General features: G+C 37.8%; 1 protein-coding gene across 4 annotated transcripts in view; it reads left to right on the top strand.

The window, feature by feature from the left end:
* Positions 1–19,037, top strand: part of STK4 (serine/threonine kinase 4) — a 107,025-nt gene that overhangs the window by 24,997 nt on the left and 62,991 nt on the right. For all 4 annotated transcript variants that reach the window (XM_008016366.3, XM_037982740.2, XM_073006292.1 and 1 more), the window contains 4 exons: positions 4,658–4,825; positions 6,777–6,914; positions 10,003–10,131; positions 10,777–10,963. In XM_008016366.3, the coding sequence (XP_008014557.1) occupies positions 4,658–4,825; positions 6,777–6,914; positions 10,003–10,131; positions 10,777–10,963 (622 nt within the window). The remainder of the gene's footprint in view (positions 1–4,657; positions 4,826–6,776; positions 6,915–10,002; positions 10,132–10,776; positions 10,964–19,037) is intronic.

Raw genomic sequence — 19,037 nt, 5'->3', positions numbered from 1 at the left:
AATGCCAGGGTGGGGCGAGGGAAGCCCACTAGTTGCTTGCTGGGAGAGGAGGGTTTAAGGTGCTTAGCTGCTTCTTAACTCTTTCAACCCAGGCTTCCTATTTGGATGTCCGTTTTCACCCCTCTTTTCTCTACCTGATGCCACCAATTTCTAAGCCTTTTGGAGGGGTTGGTGTTAAAATCAGGTTGTTTCCTAGTTTTCCTGGCGACTGACTCAGTATTCCATCTTATAGTCTGTTTAGTTAGTTACTACTGGGCCATCTGCTCTCCAGCTTTTAAAATTTTGTGGCTGTGGTTGTTTTCCCCTTTGTTTTTTTATTCTTCTAGATTTATTCTTAAAAAACAATCTTTTTAGTATCTTCTTGAGTGAGTTTTGAGAGAGAGTGAAAGTAAAATGTATTTGCTCAAGCTGTCATCTTTACCCAAGACTCTGTAATATTATTTCTGGTGGCAACATGGGTATTTCATTGTATGGATATAGCATGATTTATTTAACTCTTTCCCTACAGTTGGACGTTGGGTACCCATTAAGGTTGCTTAGAGTTTTCCCACCACTATAAGCATAAATTCTGTGATTAACATTCCTGCAACTAAATTTTGCAGCATTTCCTTGAGTAAATCCTTAGGATAATTTCTTTACATTGGAATCTGGGTCAGAAAATAGATGAATGTATATTGGCAAAGTACTTTTGATGCATAGTGCTGAATTTCTTCTAGAAGTGAACAATTTCAGTTTCCAACTTCAGTATATAAATGTGCTCTTTTCCCCTCATATTTGCTAATGCTGAATGGGCAGTAACTTGTATCTTTCTTGTTATTTCTCAAAGCAATTCACATATTTTTGCATTTGATTATTGGCCATTTATAATAATTTGTTTGTAAATGTTCTTTTTTGTGTGTGTCAGTTTTCCTAATTGAATGTTGGACCTTTTTTTTTTTTTTTTTTTTTTTCGGGACAGGTTCTTGCTCTGTCACCCAGCCTGGAGTGCAGTGACGTGATCACGGTTCACTGCAGCCTCAACCACCAGGCTCAGGTGATCCCCCCACCTTGGCCTCCTGGGTAGCTGGGACTACGGACACACACCACCACCCCTAGCTAATTTTTAGTAGTTTTTATAGAGACATGGTTTCACCATGTTGCCCAGGCTGATCTGAAACTCCTAAGCTCAAGCAATCTGCCCCCCCTTGGCATGCCAAAGTTTTGGGATTATAGGTTTGAGCCATTGTGCCTGACTGAGTGTTGCATCTTTTAAATAAATCTATTAAAAAAGATAAACCAAAACTAAAAAAATTTGTTAAAATTGTTACTCCTTTTTTTTACGTGCTGAAATATCTTCTAGTTTACTAGTTGTCTTTTAATTTTGATTATGGCTTTTTAAAAAAAATACTACATAAGTTTCCAAATTTTGTACAGAAAAGTCCATCTACCTTTTATCTTATGGTTTCTGTCTTTAATGTCATGCTTAAAAAACCCTTTTCTCCTTAACATTATAGAACAGTTTATCTATAGTTTTTTTTTAAATTATTTTATTTTATTTTTTTGTGACAAGGTCTTGCCCTGGCACCCAGTCTGGAGTACAGTGGCATGTTCATAGCTCATTTTGGTCTTAAACTCCTGGGCCTAAGCGATCCTCTTGCTTCAGGCTCCCAAGTAGCCAGGACTACAGGTGTGTGCCACTTTGCCCAGTTAAAGTTTTAAATTTTTTTGTAGAGATGGGCTCTCCCTGTTTTACCCAAGCTATTCTGGAACTCCTGCCTCAGCCTCCCAAAGTATTGGGATTAGAGGTATGAGCCACCACCCCTGCTCTGTTGCCCAGGCTAGAGTGCAGTGGCATGATTGTAGCTCTCTATAATCTTGAACTTCTGGGCCCAAGTGATCCTCCCACCTTAGCCTTCCAAGCAGCTAGGACTACAGGCATGCGCCATCATGCCTGGCTAATGTACTTTTTTTTTTTTTTTTTGGCGACAGTCTCGCTCTGTCCCCCAGGCTAGAGGACAGTAGCGCAATCTTGGCTCACTGTAACCTCTGCCTCCCGGGTTCAAGCGATTCTCGTGCTTCAGCCTCCCGAGTAGCTGGGATTACAGGTGCCTGCTACCACACCCGGCTAATTTTTTGTACTTTTAGTAGAGATGGGATTTTGCTATGTTGCCCAGGCTGGTTTCGAACTCCTGAGCTCAGGTAATCTGCCCGCCTCTGCCTCCCAAAGTGCTGGGATTATAGGCGTGAGCTACCATGCCTGGCCATCTAATGTACTTTTTTAAAGTATTCTTTGGGCTTTGTTTTTTATGTTTAAAATTTCAACTTATTTGAGCTTATTTTGGTGAAAGTATAAGGTAGGCATTTAAGTGTAGAGTTCTACAAATGACTAACTAGATTCCCAGTGCTTTTTTTTTCATAATCTGTTCTTTGCTTGCTGGTTTTAAATGACATTTTAATCATAAATCGTATTATATATGTGTGCTATATATATATAACATGTATATGTGTGCATATATATTTAACAAGTTTTATATAGCACATATATATGATATATACACACACACACTCACATATATATACACACATATGCCATAGTCAACTTCCGAACTTTATATTTTTTATTGCTATGCTATTGTACTAATATAACTTTATAATACAAATCTAAGTGGGGTTAGTGTACAATCATTACTCTTAATAATTTTCAAAAACTTTCTAGCTATGCAAGTAACCATTTCTAATTGAAATAATCCAGTGAAAACAACTTTGCCACCATTTGAAAACACCCCTGCAAATTTGAAGTTTCAGAGCTAAGGAAATGACTAAGCAGTAAGTTAGTTCCTGTGTTAATTTTTTACATAGGACTGACAATGAGATTGATTTAAATGACCTGTCATTTGCTTCTGACTTGCGTAACCTAAGTCACAGGCATTTCAGAAGGAATATCAGTGATCATGATTGGAAATCCTTTCTTGTATTTAGTTCTGTTTAAAAATCCTTCTTTTGCTGGGCGTGGTGGCTCATGCCTGTAATCCCCTTTGGGAGGCCAAGGCAGGTGGATCACCTGAGGTCAGGAGTTCGAGACCAGCCTGGCCAACGTGGTGAGACCTTGTCTCTACTAAAAATACAAAAATTAGTTGGGCATGGTGGTGGGTGCCTATAATCCCAGCTACATAGGAGGCTGAGTCTGGAGAGTTGCTTGAACCCCAGGGGCGGAGGTTGCAGTGAGCCGAGATTGCGCCTCTTCACTCTAGCCTGGGCAAAAGATCAAAACTCTTTCTCAAAAAAAAAAAAAAAAAAAAAAAAATTCTTTCTTTTGCTAAAGCATAGGAACTGTAGGGAGGTTCTCTTTCAGTAGGGCCATGCTATCCTGAGAAAGTATGCAAGTGGTTATTTGCTGTAATGTGTACTATATCCACATATTCTTCTTTAGGCCACAAACTAAGATATTTTGTATATTATTTTTTATATATCAATTTTTTTTTTTTTCTTTTTTTTTTTTTTGAGACGGAGTCTCGCTCTGTCGCCCAGGCTGGAGTGCAGTGGCGCAATCTCGGCTCACTGCAAGCTCCGCCTCCCGGGTTCACGCCATTCTCCTACCTCAGCCTCCTGAGTAGCTGGGACTACAGGCGCCCGCCACTGCGCCCGGCTAATTTTTTTCTATTTTTTAGTAGAGACGGGGTTTCACCATGGTCTCGATCTCCTGACCTTGTGATCCGCCCGCCTCGGCCTCCCAAAGTGCTGGGATTACAGGTGCGAGCCACCGCGCCCGGCCTATATATCAATTTTTAAATTTTTTTACTGCATATGTATGCTCATGTAAACTTTCAGAATGTTACAGATATATACAGGATAGAGGGTAAAAACCTTTAGTGGTTCTGCCTACTAGATATAACTATTATTAATAGTTTAGTATGTATTACTCCAGATTTTTTATACTATGATATAACAACATTTCTTATTACTGGTAATTGTTTTATTATTGTTATGATCATCATTATTATATATATATTCCTTTTACAAAAACAGGGCTATATTACATATAATTTTACAACTTTTTTTTGCTTTGTAATAATGTATGTTGTGCATTTTTTCCATGCTAGGAAAAGGTATATATCTTCATTTTTTTTCTTTTTAATGTGGTGTTTCAGTATACAGTTATTTATTATATTTAACTTCTTATCTTTTGATGGTCATTTGAGTTGTTTCCTTTTCCTCCTCATCCCCCCATTATAGACATTTCTACAGTCTTTGTGCATATAGTTTGGAACACTTGAACATAAGATAGATTTCAAGAAATAGATTTGGATCAAAGGATGTGAATATTTAAAAGTTGAATAAATATTGCCAACTTACGTACTAAAATTTATACTGCAGTAACATTGTATTTCAGTGCCTGATTTTCTATGCTATTATCAGCATTATTAATTTAAAATTTTTTGTCAATCTTAGTTTGTGTTTTAATAATTAGAATCTTTTTGTGTTTCTTTGTCATTTGAATTTCTTCTATGCCTGCTTAATCATGCTCGGAGTATAGTTTTTATATGTACAAGTATAAGGCATTTTTTTATTGTTGGAAAAGCCTCTTTTTCTCAATAGTTTTTTTTTTCTTCTTTTTTTTTTCTGTAGACATCTCAGTAGTTTTAAGCTTAGTGTCGGTCTCTCTCCCTTTCTATTTTAGGATACCATGGCCAAGCGGAATACAGTGATAGGAACACCATTTTGGATGGCTCCAGAAGTGATTCAGGAAATTGGATACAACTGTGTAGCAGATATCTGGTCCCTGGGAATAACTGCCATAGAAATGGCTGAAGGAAAGCCCCCTTATGCTGATATCCATCCAATGAGGGTAAGGAAGTAGACAGAAAGCCAGTGGCGTGGTTAGTTACTGATCATCATTAAAAAGTTAAGTTCAAGCCAGGCGTTGTGGCTCACACCTGTAATCCCAGCACTTTGGGAGGCTGAGGTGGATGAATCACCTGAGGTCAGGAGTTTAAGACCAGCCTGGCCAACATGGTGAAACCCTGTCTCTACTAAAAATACAAAAATTAGCTGGGTGTGGTGGCTTGTGCCTGTAATCCCAGCTGCTTGGGAGGCTAAGGCATGAGAATCTCTTGAACTCCGGAGGCAGAGGTTGCAGTGAGCCGAGATCGTGACACTGCACTCTAGCCTGGACAAGAGACTCTCAAAAAAAAAAAAAAAAAAAAAAAAAAATTAGTTCGATGGCTTACTTGATTAGGTTGCAAACAATAAATGAATTATGTGTAATTCGTGTCACTATAGATGATATACCTCTACTGACTCTAGTTGTAGTCATTAAGTGTGTTCCACCCCTCTCCATTCCAGAGGTTGTGTATTGATAGCCCTCTGGCAGGACGTAGGCCATAGAAATGCTTAGTTTGATTTGCACTACACACTCTCTCTCTCTCTCACACACACACACACACACACATACTCTCACTAACTCACTCACTTTGAATAGTTTGGGCAACTACTTTTTACCATGTCAACATTCTCACTGGAGCTGAGTAGTGGTTGTCTCCTTTATACAGAGTATGAACTTTCTACTTTATCAGTCTCCATGATTCCCCGTTGTGTCACCAAGTATCAGCTGCCACTTATTACAGTATTTCTCTAATGTTTTTCTTATAATAGTATTAAGAAGAAAGCAAACTGTATTTTTGAACTCATGTCACTGAAACCCAGCCTTGTTCATTTTTTGTCTTGCTTCTGCCTGGCCCCTATAGGTGTTTGAATTTATAAGTTCTGGCTTGTAGATTCCCAGATTCTCTTCATCTGGAGACTGTGTACTCTCCAACCTCTATCTCCTTCTAGAATGTTAAGGGCCCATGGAATGCATCTCCAGTGAAGCTCTTCCAGTGCTGACACCCTAAGCAGTTCCCAGGCTTAACTGTCCCAGAACCCTTCATCACAGCACTGTTGTAACACCCGCCCCCAACCCTGCCTTCCTCAGGGGCTCTGTGGTCCTCTCCATCCTTCCCTACCCCAGCTCTTCCTCTTCTCTGATTAATTAATTCTCCTATTAAGAGACTTACAAAAATTCATGTTCCCAAGATAAGTCCTCCCTCTTTTTTGGGAGAAGGAGCGAGGAGATTTACTAGTTACAATTTTAGATTTAAATAATATAATTTAAGCTGCTTATTTGTATAGTGTTTTACTTTTCAAAAAACGTAGCTTTTTTAAAATTGGAAATTTAATAAATAATAGTCTTATTTTTGGAAACAGTAGAATGTAACTGCAACATAGTGGGCCAATTTTTAATTTTTCCCCCTCACACATACGTTGATTTAGCTTAGTTTGGAAGTTAATGACCCCATTGTGATTTTTGGGACTTCTGGTTAATGACTTTATTGTGTAGTTGCTGCTGACATCTGGGGGTGGTAATAACTTTTAAGAGGCAGGGAAACTTGACAACCATGGGGCCAGGGTTATCTTGAGGATGTAGATACTCTTCTGTCTCACCTTTCTACTTTAAAAGGCAATGTACTGTGGTTACCAAAATAATAATAATAAAGCTTGATCGATGTTGTGAGGTTTAGGGAACAAGACCCATATATGAGAGAGGGAAAAGGAGAGAGGGAGATATATCAGGTTCTTTAACCGTCAGGCTTTGTACTTGCAAATCCTTAGACTTTTGTTGGAATTTGGGTGAGCCTCTCAGTGGATAAGTGAAAAATTATTTACTAAGCTTCAAATGTAATTCCTGATGTATTTTTTTTTTATTGGAGCATTACTTTTATTTTACCAGATCTTTTTGCTTGTTTGTTTGTTCTAACCAGGCAATCTTCATGATTCCTACAAATCCTCCTCCCACATTCCGAAAACCAGAGCTGTGGTCAGATAACTTTACAGATTTTGTGAAACAGTGTCTTGTAAAGAGTCCTGAGCAGAGAGCCACAGCCACTCAGCTCCTGCAGGTATGAATCACCCTCTGATGCCGCCTCGCTCCATTTCATTTACACACTAACCGAAAGATGCCATGAGGTCACCTACGTGGAGATAGTAAGGAAGTATAAAGCAGGCTGGGTGCAGTGGCTCACGCCTATAATCCTAGCACTTTGGGAGGCTGATGCAGGTATATTCCTTGAGCCCAGGAGTTGGAGGCCAGCCAGCATGGTGAAACCATATCTCTACAAAAAGAATGCAAAAAATTAGCCAGGTGTGGTGGCATATGCCTGTAGTTCCAGCTACCTGGAAGGCTGAGGTGGGAGGTGGGAGAATCTCTTGATCCCAGGAGGTTGAGCCTGCAGTGAGGCATGATTGCGCTGCTGCATTCCAGTGTGAGCAACAGAGTGAGATGCTATCTCAAAAAAAAAAGTAAAAGAAGTTTAAGACATTGCCTGCCTCTAGGGAGGTTCAAATCTATTTGAGTGGAAAAGACATTGAAAAGAATGTTAAATCATCGAACAAGACAATAATGCAAGAAAATACAGGGCAGTATGGGATTAGAGAAAGGGAATTGACATTTAGTGAGTGCCTGCTGTGCGCCCCATACTTTGCACATGCGCCATTTAATCGTTACATAGACCCTGTGAAGGGTGGGTATTAGTTCAGTTTTATAGATGAAGAAAACGGAAACTTAGGGAGGTTTACTCATTTAGGGTCACTCAGCTGGTAAATAGCACAGTCAGTATTAGAACTTGAATCTTTATTCCAAAGCAGGGGTACCATCAAGTCTACCTGAGTCTGACAAAGAATTAAGATCAGTGGTGGGTACTGTTGTAGTTCAGGGTGGGAGAAGGCCTCTTTGGACTGGAGATGCAAAAAGTGCTTTCCTGGAGTAGGTAGCTTCTAGGCCTGGCCCTAGAAGGATAGGTGGGATGGGGCAGACAGTATGCTTAGTGGTTAGGAGCTTGGATCCTGGTCAGATTGCCCAGGTTTGAATCCTGGCTCCCAATTTACTAGCTTTGTGATCTTAGGCAAGTAACTTAACCTCTCTGTTCTTTTAGTTTTGTGATCTATAAAATGGGGATACAGTACCTGCCTCATGTGTTGTGATGATTAAATGATATAATGTGTGTTACTTTGAACAATGTTCACATGTACTGAAGACAGTATGGTATGAACTTGATAAATATCAGCTATTATAATTGGGCTAGACCAATCATTTGCAGCCGTTTCAGACCCAGTGCCCCCTTTTTATAACAATGTGTATATTTAAAAACTCTCATTACTTTTTTGGAATGAAACTCACATATAATAAAACCTTTTTATACCTGTAATTTAAAAAGAATCAATATTGTCTGTGATGTGATGGAGAAAAATAAAGATAATTTATAATGAAATAATATGACTTTCAATTTGCAAATAATTCTGCCTGACCCAGTTTGCAGACATAATGAAATAGATACCTGTGCCTGGCATCATGAATGAGTTTAGATTTAAGAGCTGTAAGAAAATCAGAAACTAGCCAGGCACAGTGGCTCATGCCTGTAATCCCAGCACTTTGGGAGGCTGAGGCAGGCGGATCACTTGAGGTCAGGAGATCAAGACCAGCGTGGCCAACATGGTGAATCCCCATCTCTACTAAAAAAATACAAAAATTAGCTGGGCATGGTGGCACATGCCTGTAATCCCAGCAGGAGGCTGAGGCAGGAGAAGCGCTTGAACCCGGGAGGCAGAGGTTAGAGTGAGCTGAGATTGTGCCACTGCACTCTAGCCTGCGCAACAGAGCAAGACTCCATCTCAAAAAAAAAAAAAAAAAAAAAAGAAAGAAAATCAGAAACTACACCATTTAAGAAATACAGTAAAAAGAATGAATGGACACTAGCATGAAACTGATGTTAAATAATAACAGGCCAGATTTATTTGTCTCTGATTACAGAAGGTGGGATATGATCTTGTAGCTTTTCCAAGTGGAAAGAACAAAGCAATATGATATTATTGCAAATGAGCTGAGTCTTATTTCTAAGTGGATTGCCAAATTCTTTTCCTACCTGGATGGGGTAGTGACAAAATGTCATGGAAATGTATCTTCTGTATTGCAATCTGACCACATTTTGAGGTATACTTTCCATCTCTGGAGTTCTTACTTGGAACTTGTATCCTTTGATGGGTGATGGAGAACAGAGAATGGATTGCCAAGGAACAATGGGGACAATATTGGAGTAAGTTTGGAAGACAATAGGCAATTCCCCAAAAAGAATTTCCATGTGTAACTTTCACAGCATAGATTTCTTACCACGTGCTACAAATACAAATAATAAAAACATATGATGGTATTAATATTAAAAACTTATAAAGCAATTTTTATTAATGAAATTGAACAATATCCCTTTGTTTCAAGTATCTTTGGTGATTGAATAATATTTGGGTCAAAATCTGTTACATATATATGATCAGTTTAGTATTTCTGTAGCAACTGCATTTTTGCACTAAAATCCTTTTTACCTAAATGTGTAGTTGGAAATGCTACCGTAGAACAAGTCAGATGAGTAGATTTTTCAGTGATTTCTAAATAATTTCTTTATTCCATTAAGCCCCCCTCTCTAAAATCACCTCCCAAATCACTGGCCTTTTTGCATATCTCTTGAAAACATTTTTTTGGTATTATCTACTAAGGTGTGTACACAACCTGAGACATTTGAAAGATGTGCAGAATCTGCCACAGTTCCTTGTTGTACAGGACAGTTCTGTACTTTGCAGAATTGCTAGTGTCCCATGCCATTTGTGCTCACCAAACATTGTGACAGCTATAACATGTTCCCAACATGTTTACACAACTTCCTCCAGGAGATGATACTCCCTATTGAGAATTGCTAGGTTTGACAGAGAGAAATGGCGTAGGCATTTCAGCCATGCTGAAAAAGATGGGCAAAGACTGAATTTGCTCTGCTCAGAGTTATAAAGGGAGTGTGGTTTAGCTGTTGTCCAAAGCACAAAGAGAAAGATCAGATTCATTGATTGACTCAACACATGTTATCCAGTACCTACTGTATTCTAGGTACTGTTTTGGCACTGTCACCATATAAATTGTCCACAGTATTTTTTACTTTATTCTTTAAGCACCCATTTGTCAAGAGTGCCAAAGGAGTGTCAATACTGCGAGACTTAATTAATGAAGCCATGGATGTGAAACTGAAACGCCAGGAATCCCAGCAGCGGGAAGTGGACCAGGACGATGAAGAAAACTCAGTGAGTGGCAGCCATTGCTGTGGGCCTCAGGCATTGATGCTTGTTATTTTATGATTGCCAAACCAGGTAAGATGAGTAGGAGGTATTGGATCAACTTGGAGCTGGAGGCTCTTCCAGCATAGCTATGTCCTAACCTGGACCAACTCATGCTAGAGGGTTGCTGTATCTGTACTTGTTCTTCTCCCAGTGCTTCCTAAAACACCTTCAAATTTCACTCTTTTGCCCCCCTATCTTTTACTCAATTTAACTTTTTATTTAGAGAGAGAATGCTCAGGTCTGGGATTTGGCTTTTCATATCCTTTTAGGGAATCTGGGATCCATACTTAACATGTAGCTTTTACATTTATAGACTTCCTCACAACCCTGAGATTCCAAAGATGTTCACATGAGTTTTTTAGATCTATGTTGCAAAACTCTATTAAGAAGAGTGGAGAAAGAATTCCTTTAGGGTTAGATACAAAGCTTATTATCATGTGGATAAGTTTGTCGTCTTTGCTTAAGGAACAGTGCTTTCATTTCTGGAAGGTGAGTTTAGGACCTGAATAAGTGTTAAATGTCGAAATATTTTCACTAAGTAGTAGCTATTCAGAAAACTCAAAGTCTTTTGTCAAATTAGCCCCAATTTGAGATTGTATCCATTCACAGGAAGAGGATGAAATGGATTCTGGCACGATGGTTCGAGCAGTAGGTGATGAGATGGGCACTGTCCGAGTAGCCAGCACCATGACTGATGGAGCCAATACTATGATTGAGCACGATGACACATTGCCATCACAGCTGGGCACCATGGTGATCAATACAGAGGATGAGGAAGAGGAAGGAACTATGAAAAGTAAGGCTTATCTAAGTAAATCCACTGACTTCTCAGACCAAGCATACATATTTCAGAGAAGACAGATTCTCATGGTTTATGCAGGCTTAGCTTTGAGTTCTTTCTTTTGTCACAACCAAAGGAGTAGAAAACTTGGAGGTTTGCAATGGGGGCAGGAGGTTTGGGGAAGGGGAAAGCTGACCTGTGGAGTCAAAAGTCAAGAAAGCATCAACAGTGAGAAAGGATTTTGATTTTGAACCAGAACAGCCATTTTCTCATTGAATGTTGTCATTATTTTCCTTCCTTACCTTGATCTTTGGAAGCACATGCATTGTTTGATGCATAATTCCTATCAAGGTGTAATGACATTCTGAGTTATTTACTGTACATACATCTTCAGTTTATTTTCATGACAGTTTGGGTCTAACGCAAGTCAGTCAATGAAAGATGACTGGACAACTTGAAAAGTTCCATCCAGTTTCTTCTACTTTAAACTCATCTCTGCTTCTTTCCATATCTGACTGATCCTTTTTTGCCTGTAACTAGGCCTAACACCTTGTGTTCAGCTCCTATCTTAGAGTGAAATTCTTGTGTCATTCAGTGCTTGTGGTGCTTTATGTTTCATCCCCTAAACTCAAGATTAAGGCACCCTAGAAATCTCATGTTTGGTGATATACAAATTATCAACTAAATGCCATGTACTAGATTGCCCTTCTCCTCCTCTTCTGTTTTAAAAGTATGTTCATTTTGCAGTAATGAGTTACTGACCTCTGGTTCTTTTCATTGACTCTGAGTGCTAAATCGTCTGCTTGTCTTAAGGGGTTTAATTATGTAGATGATTATAATCACTGTGCAATACAACTAGGCCGACCTGTTAGCATGTGTTGTGTATGCACGTGTTAGGGAAATTGTGCCCATTTTTATTCAAAGAATTAATTTTTTTCCAAATGTGATTTTCATAATTCAAATGCTAATTCAATGAGTTGTTTATTCTTTTCAGTTTCTGAACTTGGATAGTTTTAGCATGTCTAATGAGAAACATGCATCTTTTATTATAATCATGAAGAGAACTATTTAAAAACCTAAGCAGTCACAGTCTGAGTAACATTAAATAAAATTTGTTCACAGACAGTCTTTTGCAGGTTTTGTAATTCTCCCTTTTGGATTACAGATTTGATAGATTTGCCACTTATTTTGAGATTTTAAAAAATTCCTTATTGTTTTAGGAGTTACTTAAATTTGGAAAATTAAAACATACATACAATTACACAATAATATCATGACCCCTGTGGACCTATATCACTCAGCTTCAGCAGTGATCAACTCACTGCCCATCTTATTTCAGCCCACTTCACCAAAAAGCAAATAGTAAACACTCTGTAAAAGTATTCATTTTTAAGGCCATAAAAAACGGTGAGAGGAGGAAGGGGAAAAAAAGATTCTTAAGGTAATGGAGACTTCAAAGTCCTAATTTATAGGACATGCTATGACATCAGTGGTATTTTGGGTGAGATTTTTTTTTCCCCGAACAGCAGGACACATTATTGAAATTGAAGTGGCATGAGAGGGTCTTTGTCAGTGTTAGGATCACTGTGCATTCTCTGGGCCAGCAGAGGGAGCCCTGTATTAAGTTAATGGGTTATAATTGTGTTCCCATTTAAGTTTACAAATGCTCTGTATATAAAGGTAGGCTTTATGCTAGTACAAGACCATTATTTATTCATTTTTAAGTATATTTTAAGTAACTACAGTGATATTAGGGCAATGTCTTTCTTTTATTTAGTTGGGAGATTGGATACCTCATACTTGGCAAAGTTCAAATAAGAAGTCAGCTAAAACATCTCAAAATAGTCACTTTTTCTCTCCCTTCACAGATTTCTCAGTGGACTTGACACAATTGGTGTTCTTTTTCTGTAACATGGTACCATGCATATAGTTTTGAAACTGTAATCAGCTAAAATGGCCTTACTTGAATAATTGAATAAATTTTTTAAAAACCTAATAATTCTTATGTAGAACTGACTTGAAAGTTCTTGTGTAGAACTGACTTAAAAAAATATATATATACACATACATATATATATAATTTAAGTCAAGTTGTTGGGAGCCAGGACTAAGGCTTATGTTACAGTAAATTACAGTAAAAGTATATATATTCCTGATATATATCAGGAATTTGTTTTTATTTACAATATGAGCTCTAGTAGTCTGTTTTATTTTTCCATCTGAAAGACTTGCTTCCTCCCTCTATCCAGGTCTTTGATCCTGTCACCTTCTCAGTCCTTCTTTGACCATTTATCTACAATAGATTTCCCATCCCCTTCTTATTTTTCTTTTCATCACAGATTACTTCTTGAAATTTATATCAGTATTCTCCCATATAAATTTTTTTTTTTTTTGAGATGGAGTCTTGCTCTATCACCAGGCTAGAGTGCAGTGGGGCAATCTCAGCTCACTGTAACCTCTGCCTCCTGGGTTCAAGTGATTCCCCTGCTGCAGCCTCCTGAATAGCTGGGACTACAGGCGCATGCCACCATGCCTGGCTAATGTTTTGTATTTTAGTAGAGATGGGGTTTCACCGTGTTGGCCAGGATGGTCTCGATCTCCTGACCTCGAGATCCCCCAACCTCGGCCTCCCAAAGGGCTGGGATTACAGGCGTGAGCCGCTGCACCCAGCCTCTCCCATATAAATTTTAGGATCAGTATATCAAATTTTATAAAATACTACTGGAATTTTGACTTAATTGCATTGGATACATAGATTAATTATGCAGAATTGCCATCTGTATGTTAATTCTGTGCATGAACATGGTTTATTTATCTTTCGATCTGTTTGATCTATCTTTCATATTCTTAGATAATTTTATAATTGTACCCACGAAGATGTTTTAGAGCTTTTCGTTAAATTTATTTTTAGATACTTATTTGTTGCTATTACAAATGACGTAGTTTAAAAAACCTTTGTTTCTAACATTTTCCTTCTATAGACAACTAGTATACATATTTATGGACTGTTTTATTCTTTCTGGCGATTTCCTTTTTAAAAAAATTGAGACACTCTTATTGTCTGTGAATTATGATTATAGTTTTTCCTTTTGATCTTTATATATAATTTTTTTTTTTTTTGAGACACTGTCTTACTCTGGAATGCAGTGGCATGATCCTAGCTCACTGCAGCCTTGAATTCCTGGGGCCAAGCAATCCTCCTGACTCAGCCACCTAAGTAGCTGGGACCACAGGCATGTGCCACCACACCCGTGATTTTTTTTTTTTTTTTTGGTAGAGATGGGATCTCCCTATGTTGCCCAGGCTGGTCTGGAACTCCTCCTGGGTGTAAGTAATCCTCCTTCCTCAACCTCCCAAAGTATTGGGATTACAGGTGTGAACCACCAAGCCTGGCTAAGGTTTTTTTTCTTATTAAGACCTCCAATACAGTGTTGCATAGTAGAGCTGGTAGTGGACCTTCTTGTCTTATTGCTCACTTTAAAGAAAATTTTGGGAGTTTTTTACCATCGAGTCTGATTTTGCAGCAGAATTTGGTCAATACTCCTTAACAGGCTAAATAAGTTTTGGTCTATTTTTAGTTTAAGAGGTTTTATAAAAAAAAAAAAAAAAAAAAAAAAAATTCTTTAATTGATGTTATTTTGTAGTTTTTTAAAATTTGAATAATTAGCTTTTTAATTTTCTTGCTTGCTAATACATTTATTCAACATTGTAACTTTTTATCTTAGTTCTGTTTTAGCTGTATTCCATACATTTTCATATGTGGTATATTGTACATATTTTTTTCCAGTGTGTAGTGCTTGTGCTATGCGCATTTATTTTTTAACCCATGAGTTATTCAAAAGTGTTTTTTAATAGCAAATGTATGATTTTTAAAAACTGCTTATTTAAAAATTTTAATTTATAGAATTATGGTTGAAGAATGTGGTCTGTGTTATATCAATTCTTTGTTACTTTTTGAGACATTCGTGGCCTATCATGTTATTAATTTTTGTTAAATGTGCTTTGTGTGTCTTAGAAAGAATGTATTTTCTAATTGTTTGGTGCAGGAATCTATATAATTAGTAATCAGTTGCTAATTGTCTTTCATTTGTCTATTCTTTACCAATTTTTGGTACTTGATCTTTTAGCTTCTGAAGGAGATTTGTTAAAATTGTTAAATTGTTAAAATTGTCACTGTGTGGTTGTGGGTTTTGTTAATTTTGGCATTACTAACATATGTCATCCAAAGTAATATATTAGTGGCACTGAATACAATTGGTAGTACTGTGAAAATGATGGAAAATTTTACATATTTTCTGTTTTATATTGTTATATATTTTCTCTTTCTTTTATCTTAATATGCAGAAAAATAGTTTCACCATTATCTGTTTTCAAGTAACCATTTTGTTTTTAAAGGAGAAGAATTTCTTCCATTTTATTTGATCATTATGAAATAGGGTGTTAATATTTAGAGCTAAAATGAAAAGGGTCCGGGATGCGGTGGCTCATGCCTGTAACCTCAGCACTTTGGGAGGCCAAGGTGGGTATATCACTTGAGGTCAGGAGCTCACGACCAACCTGACCAGCATGGCGAAACCCCATCTCTACTAAAAGTACAAAAAATTAGCTGCACGTAGTGGTGCGCGCCTGTAATCCCAGCTACTAAGGAAGCTGAGGCAGGAGAATTGCTTGAATCCGGGAGGCGGAGGTTGCAGTGAGCCAAGATCGTACCACTGCACTCCAGCCTGGGTGACAGAGCAAGACTCTGTCTCAAAATAAAATAAAATAAAATAAAATGAAAAGGATTAATTTTATACTTGACGTAGAAAGAATCCAAGCTTTCACGACGTTATTAAATATTTAAGAAGTCAATTATATGTTTGAGAGCAAAAAAGAAAATTTTTTTTTAGAGGCAGAGATAACAAAAACATTTTGGAGTGACTGAAGTAGCTTGATTTGCACAGATTTGTAGTTTAGCAGTTAAATGCTTTTGCCCCTTGTGAGGAAATGACTAGCCAAAGGATGGCTGCTTGTAATAACATGTACTCATCCACTAAAGATTTGACATGCGGCGGTTCTTCCTCTCAGAATTCATTGGCGATAATGTCATGGTTTTCTTGTCCTTACCACATTCCCAAGAGATGCATGGCCCTGGTCACCCCTCCTTATCTCCAGGCTTAATAGGTCAATGGGAGGCAGAACTTGGACGACTAATTGAAAGAATGTTTCTCCTGACCAAGCCTTCAGATTAGATTCAGTGAATTGAAGGGAGTGAGGTGATGATTCCTCTTTAAAACTTGTGCTTAGTGCATAAGATTCTAATTTTTCTCCTAGAGCAACAGCCACATTGATCTCTTTGAAATAGAATTTTAAAGCGTAATGACATAATTGAGTTAGGGCAACTCAGAAACATGTTTTAGTTAAATTACTGAGATAGTATTATGTGGTAAATACATTATGTGTTTATAGCTCCTCAGAATGTCCTAAGTTTCATGAAGGCACCTATTGTTGCTGTGAGTTTCCTCATGTTGAAATCAGGTGAAAGGCTAGGCTGTTGTCAAGATGATTTTACTTCAACACCAAACTTCAGATACTAATTTCAGAGCTGCATAAGATAGAAATTCTTGACTCAGAGCCTATTTGCTTTCCATCTTCTGTTTGAAAGGGGTTGTTAGAACATTGTCTCCCTTGTGTGTTATCTGTCTTATTCTCTCTGACTCAGACTATGGCATTTGCAAGTACAGTAATTAGGACATAAAGTACTGCAAGTATTTTAACACTTCTTTTACCACAGTAGCCTTACTGTCCAACTTCTGATCCCTTCAGGATTTAAACATCTATCATCAGAGGATTGTGTTGGTGTATGCTTGCCACTCACAGTCAGCATCATATGAGAGTTTCAGACAGCGTTAGTGCAGTTGTGCACCCCAAAACTAAAGCTGGAAACATTTGATTTTGTTGGAACCCTATCTTTGAGTAAGGGCAAGAGAAGGACAAAGGAGTAGTGGAGTGAACATTGATTTATAGCATCAGAGTCTTTGACTTGAAACTTCACTGAGGGTCTTACAGACTATGTCACCTTGGTCAAGTTCTTTCTTTTTTGAACCCCAGTTTCCTGGTCTGAAAAAATGGGGCACCAAAGTTCCTATTTTGTAGTTTTGTCAAGATGATATGAGATTGTATGTGTAAAATATTTAGTGTGTAAATGCTCAAAAATCGTAGGTATTATAATAAGCCTTTTAATGTATGACAGTGTTTTTTTATAGGACCGAAACATTTCTTCAACCAGCGCTACTTTTCTTCTTCCTAATTCCTTTCCTCTTGATAGTTATGCTTTTAGTTTTTACTCTTGGTATTAATGGTTCTTTGTAAGTGCCACCCCAAGAATGCCTGAGTGCTGGCTTCATGAACATGGTTGAGCTAAGGGAAGGTCACTTGTCAGTTTCAGTAACATTTTACCATTGTGTGGAGAAGAGAGAAGGAGGCTCTGTGTGTTGGGAGGGGTGGTGTGTGTGTGTCCATGTGTTTTAAATTCCTTGGCAATAAGATGATACATGTTTTGAGAATCTGTTAAATAGCTCAGAATACAAGATGACAGATTTTTAAGAGGGCCAGACTTTAGATACACATGAGCCTTCTTTTGTAAAGTTTCAGCCTCTTATCTTAATACAGTGGCATTTATTACCGACTGGATTTTTTTCCACCCCCAAAAGATAACTGCTGTGGTTCACTGCGCATTTTATCAGTAGCTCCCTCGTGGGTGAGATTTACAATAGAAGAGCAGACATCTTGGTACTTAGGTTTTTCTCACAGTTTCAAAAATAATTCAAGGTTGTCCTGCCAGAGTGGAGACTAAATCCTAATTGTGCAGTTTTTCTTATTGTATCCAGATGTTGGGCCCACTTTTATCTTTGGAAACCATTAGCATTCTTGATTCTTTTGGAATGAGCCAAAAAGCACAGACTCCTGGTGCCTGAAAATTCGTTCAGAACACCCTGCCAGACCACATTTTAGGATATGAAAGTACCAGATCTCAGTGTAACTTGGGTGAAGGGCTCAAGGCCTATATGTTTTGAGAGATAGCTACTCTAGTATAGTTATATTGGTAAGAGGAGAGCCGAGAACAGCCATGGGGGAAATACGTTTTTCAAGAGAGGGCAGTAGCATAATGGTAATGAAGAACAAAGGAAAGTGAATCACAAAAGATACACTTTGATCCTTAAGCCTAAGAGGCAGATAAATCTTTCTTCATCAGTTAATGGAATATATTATTTCTCTGGTGCTCTAAGCTTGCTGTTCTGACCTTCTTTTGTTCAGCAAGAAAATGGAGATACATTTTTAAATATCAATTTAAGTGGATCTATGAAGAAAAAGCAGATTCTTTTCAAATGTTTTTGCTGTAGAAATATCAATTTGGAATCAGTTATTGTTAAAAATGAGTATTTAATGCCAACCAAGAAGCGTTTATTAGATAGTCACTATGTGTCATTAATGTGTAGAGTATGAAACCCAAACGAGGCGTTCACTGCTCTCAGTAACTTATATATTAAATGACATTTGTCATTATCATTGTATATTACTTATCGCATGTGTACTGTTCTAACTGTTCTAATTTCTTATGTGTATAGAGCATTACTCTAGACACTTCAAATAATAGTATTTGATAATGACGCAACTTAGGAGAAAGGACCTCTACATTTGAAGGTCATGATATACTAAAACAAATGCTAGGTAAGTGGTACAGAAAAGCGTTAAAGGATTTGTGAAAAGGAAGGCAATGACTCAGATATGCAGGAAGGCTGGGGAAGGATGTTACAGGCAGGTGCAGAGTCAGAAAGGTAGAAATGTGTTTTCAGTATTCAGGTTGGCTGAAGCAGATGTGGGTGTTGACTGAATTTTGGAAGACTTTGAATTCCAAAGTAAGGAGTTTGAACCTGATTCTCTTGTTAATAGGATATCTGAAGACACTTTGACTAGGAAAGTGATAAAATGGAGTTTCAAAAGACTGTAAAAGATGAGACCAATTAGGAAATTCTTGAAAGAACCAAGATGTGGACCATTCTCACCTGTGAACATTTTTTTATCTTTTTAGATGTGCTGCCACTATTGC

The sequence above is a fragment of the Chlorocebus sabaeus genome, chromosome 2, assembly GCF_047675955.1.
Source record: "Chlorocebus sabaeus isolate Y175 chromosome 2, mChlSab1.0.hap1, whole genome shotgun sequence".
NCBI lineage: Eukaryota > Metazoa > Chordata > Mammalia > Primates > Cercopithecidae > Chlorocebus > Chlorocebus sabaeus.
Note: the sequence above shows the minus strand (reverse complement) of the source record. Positions and strands in the feature narration are given on the sequence as shown.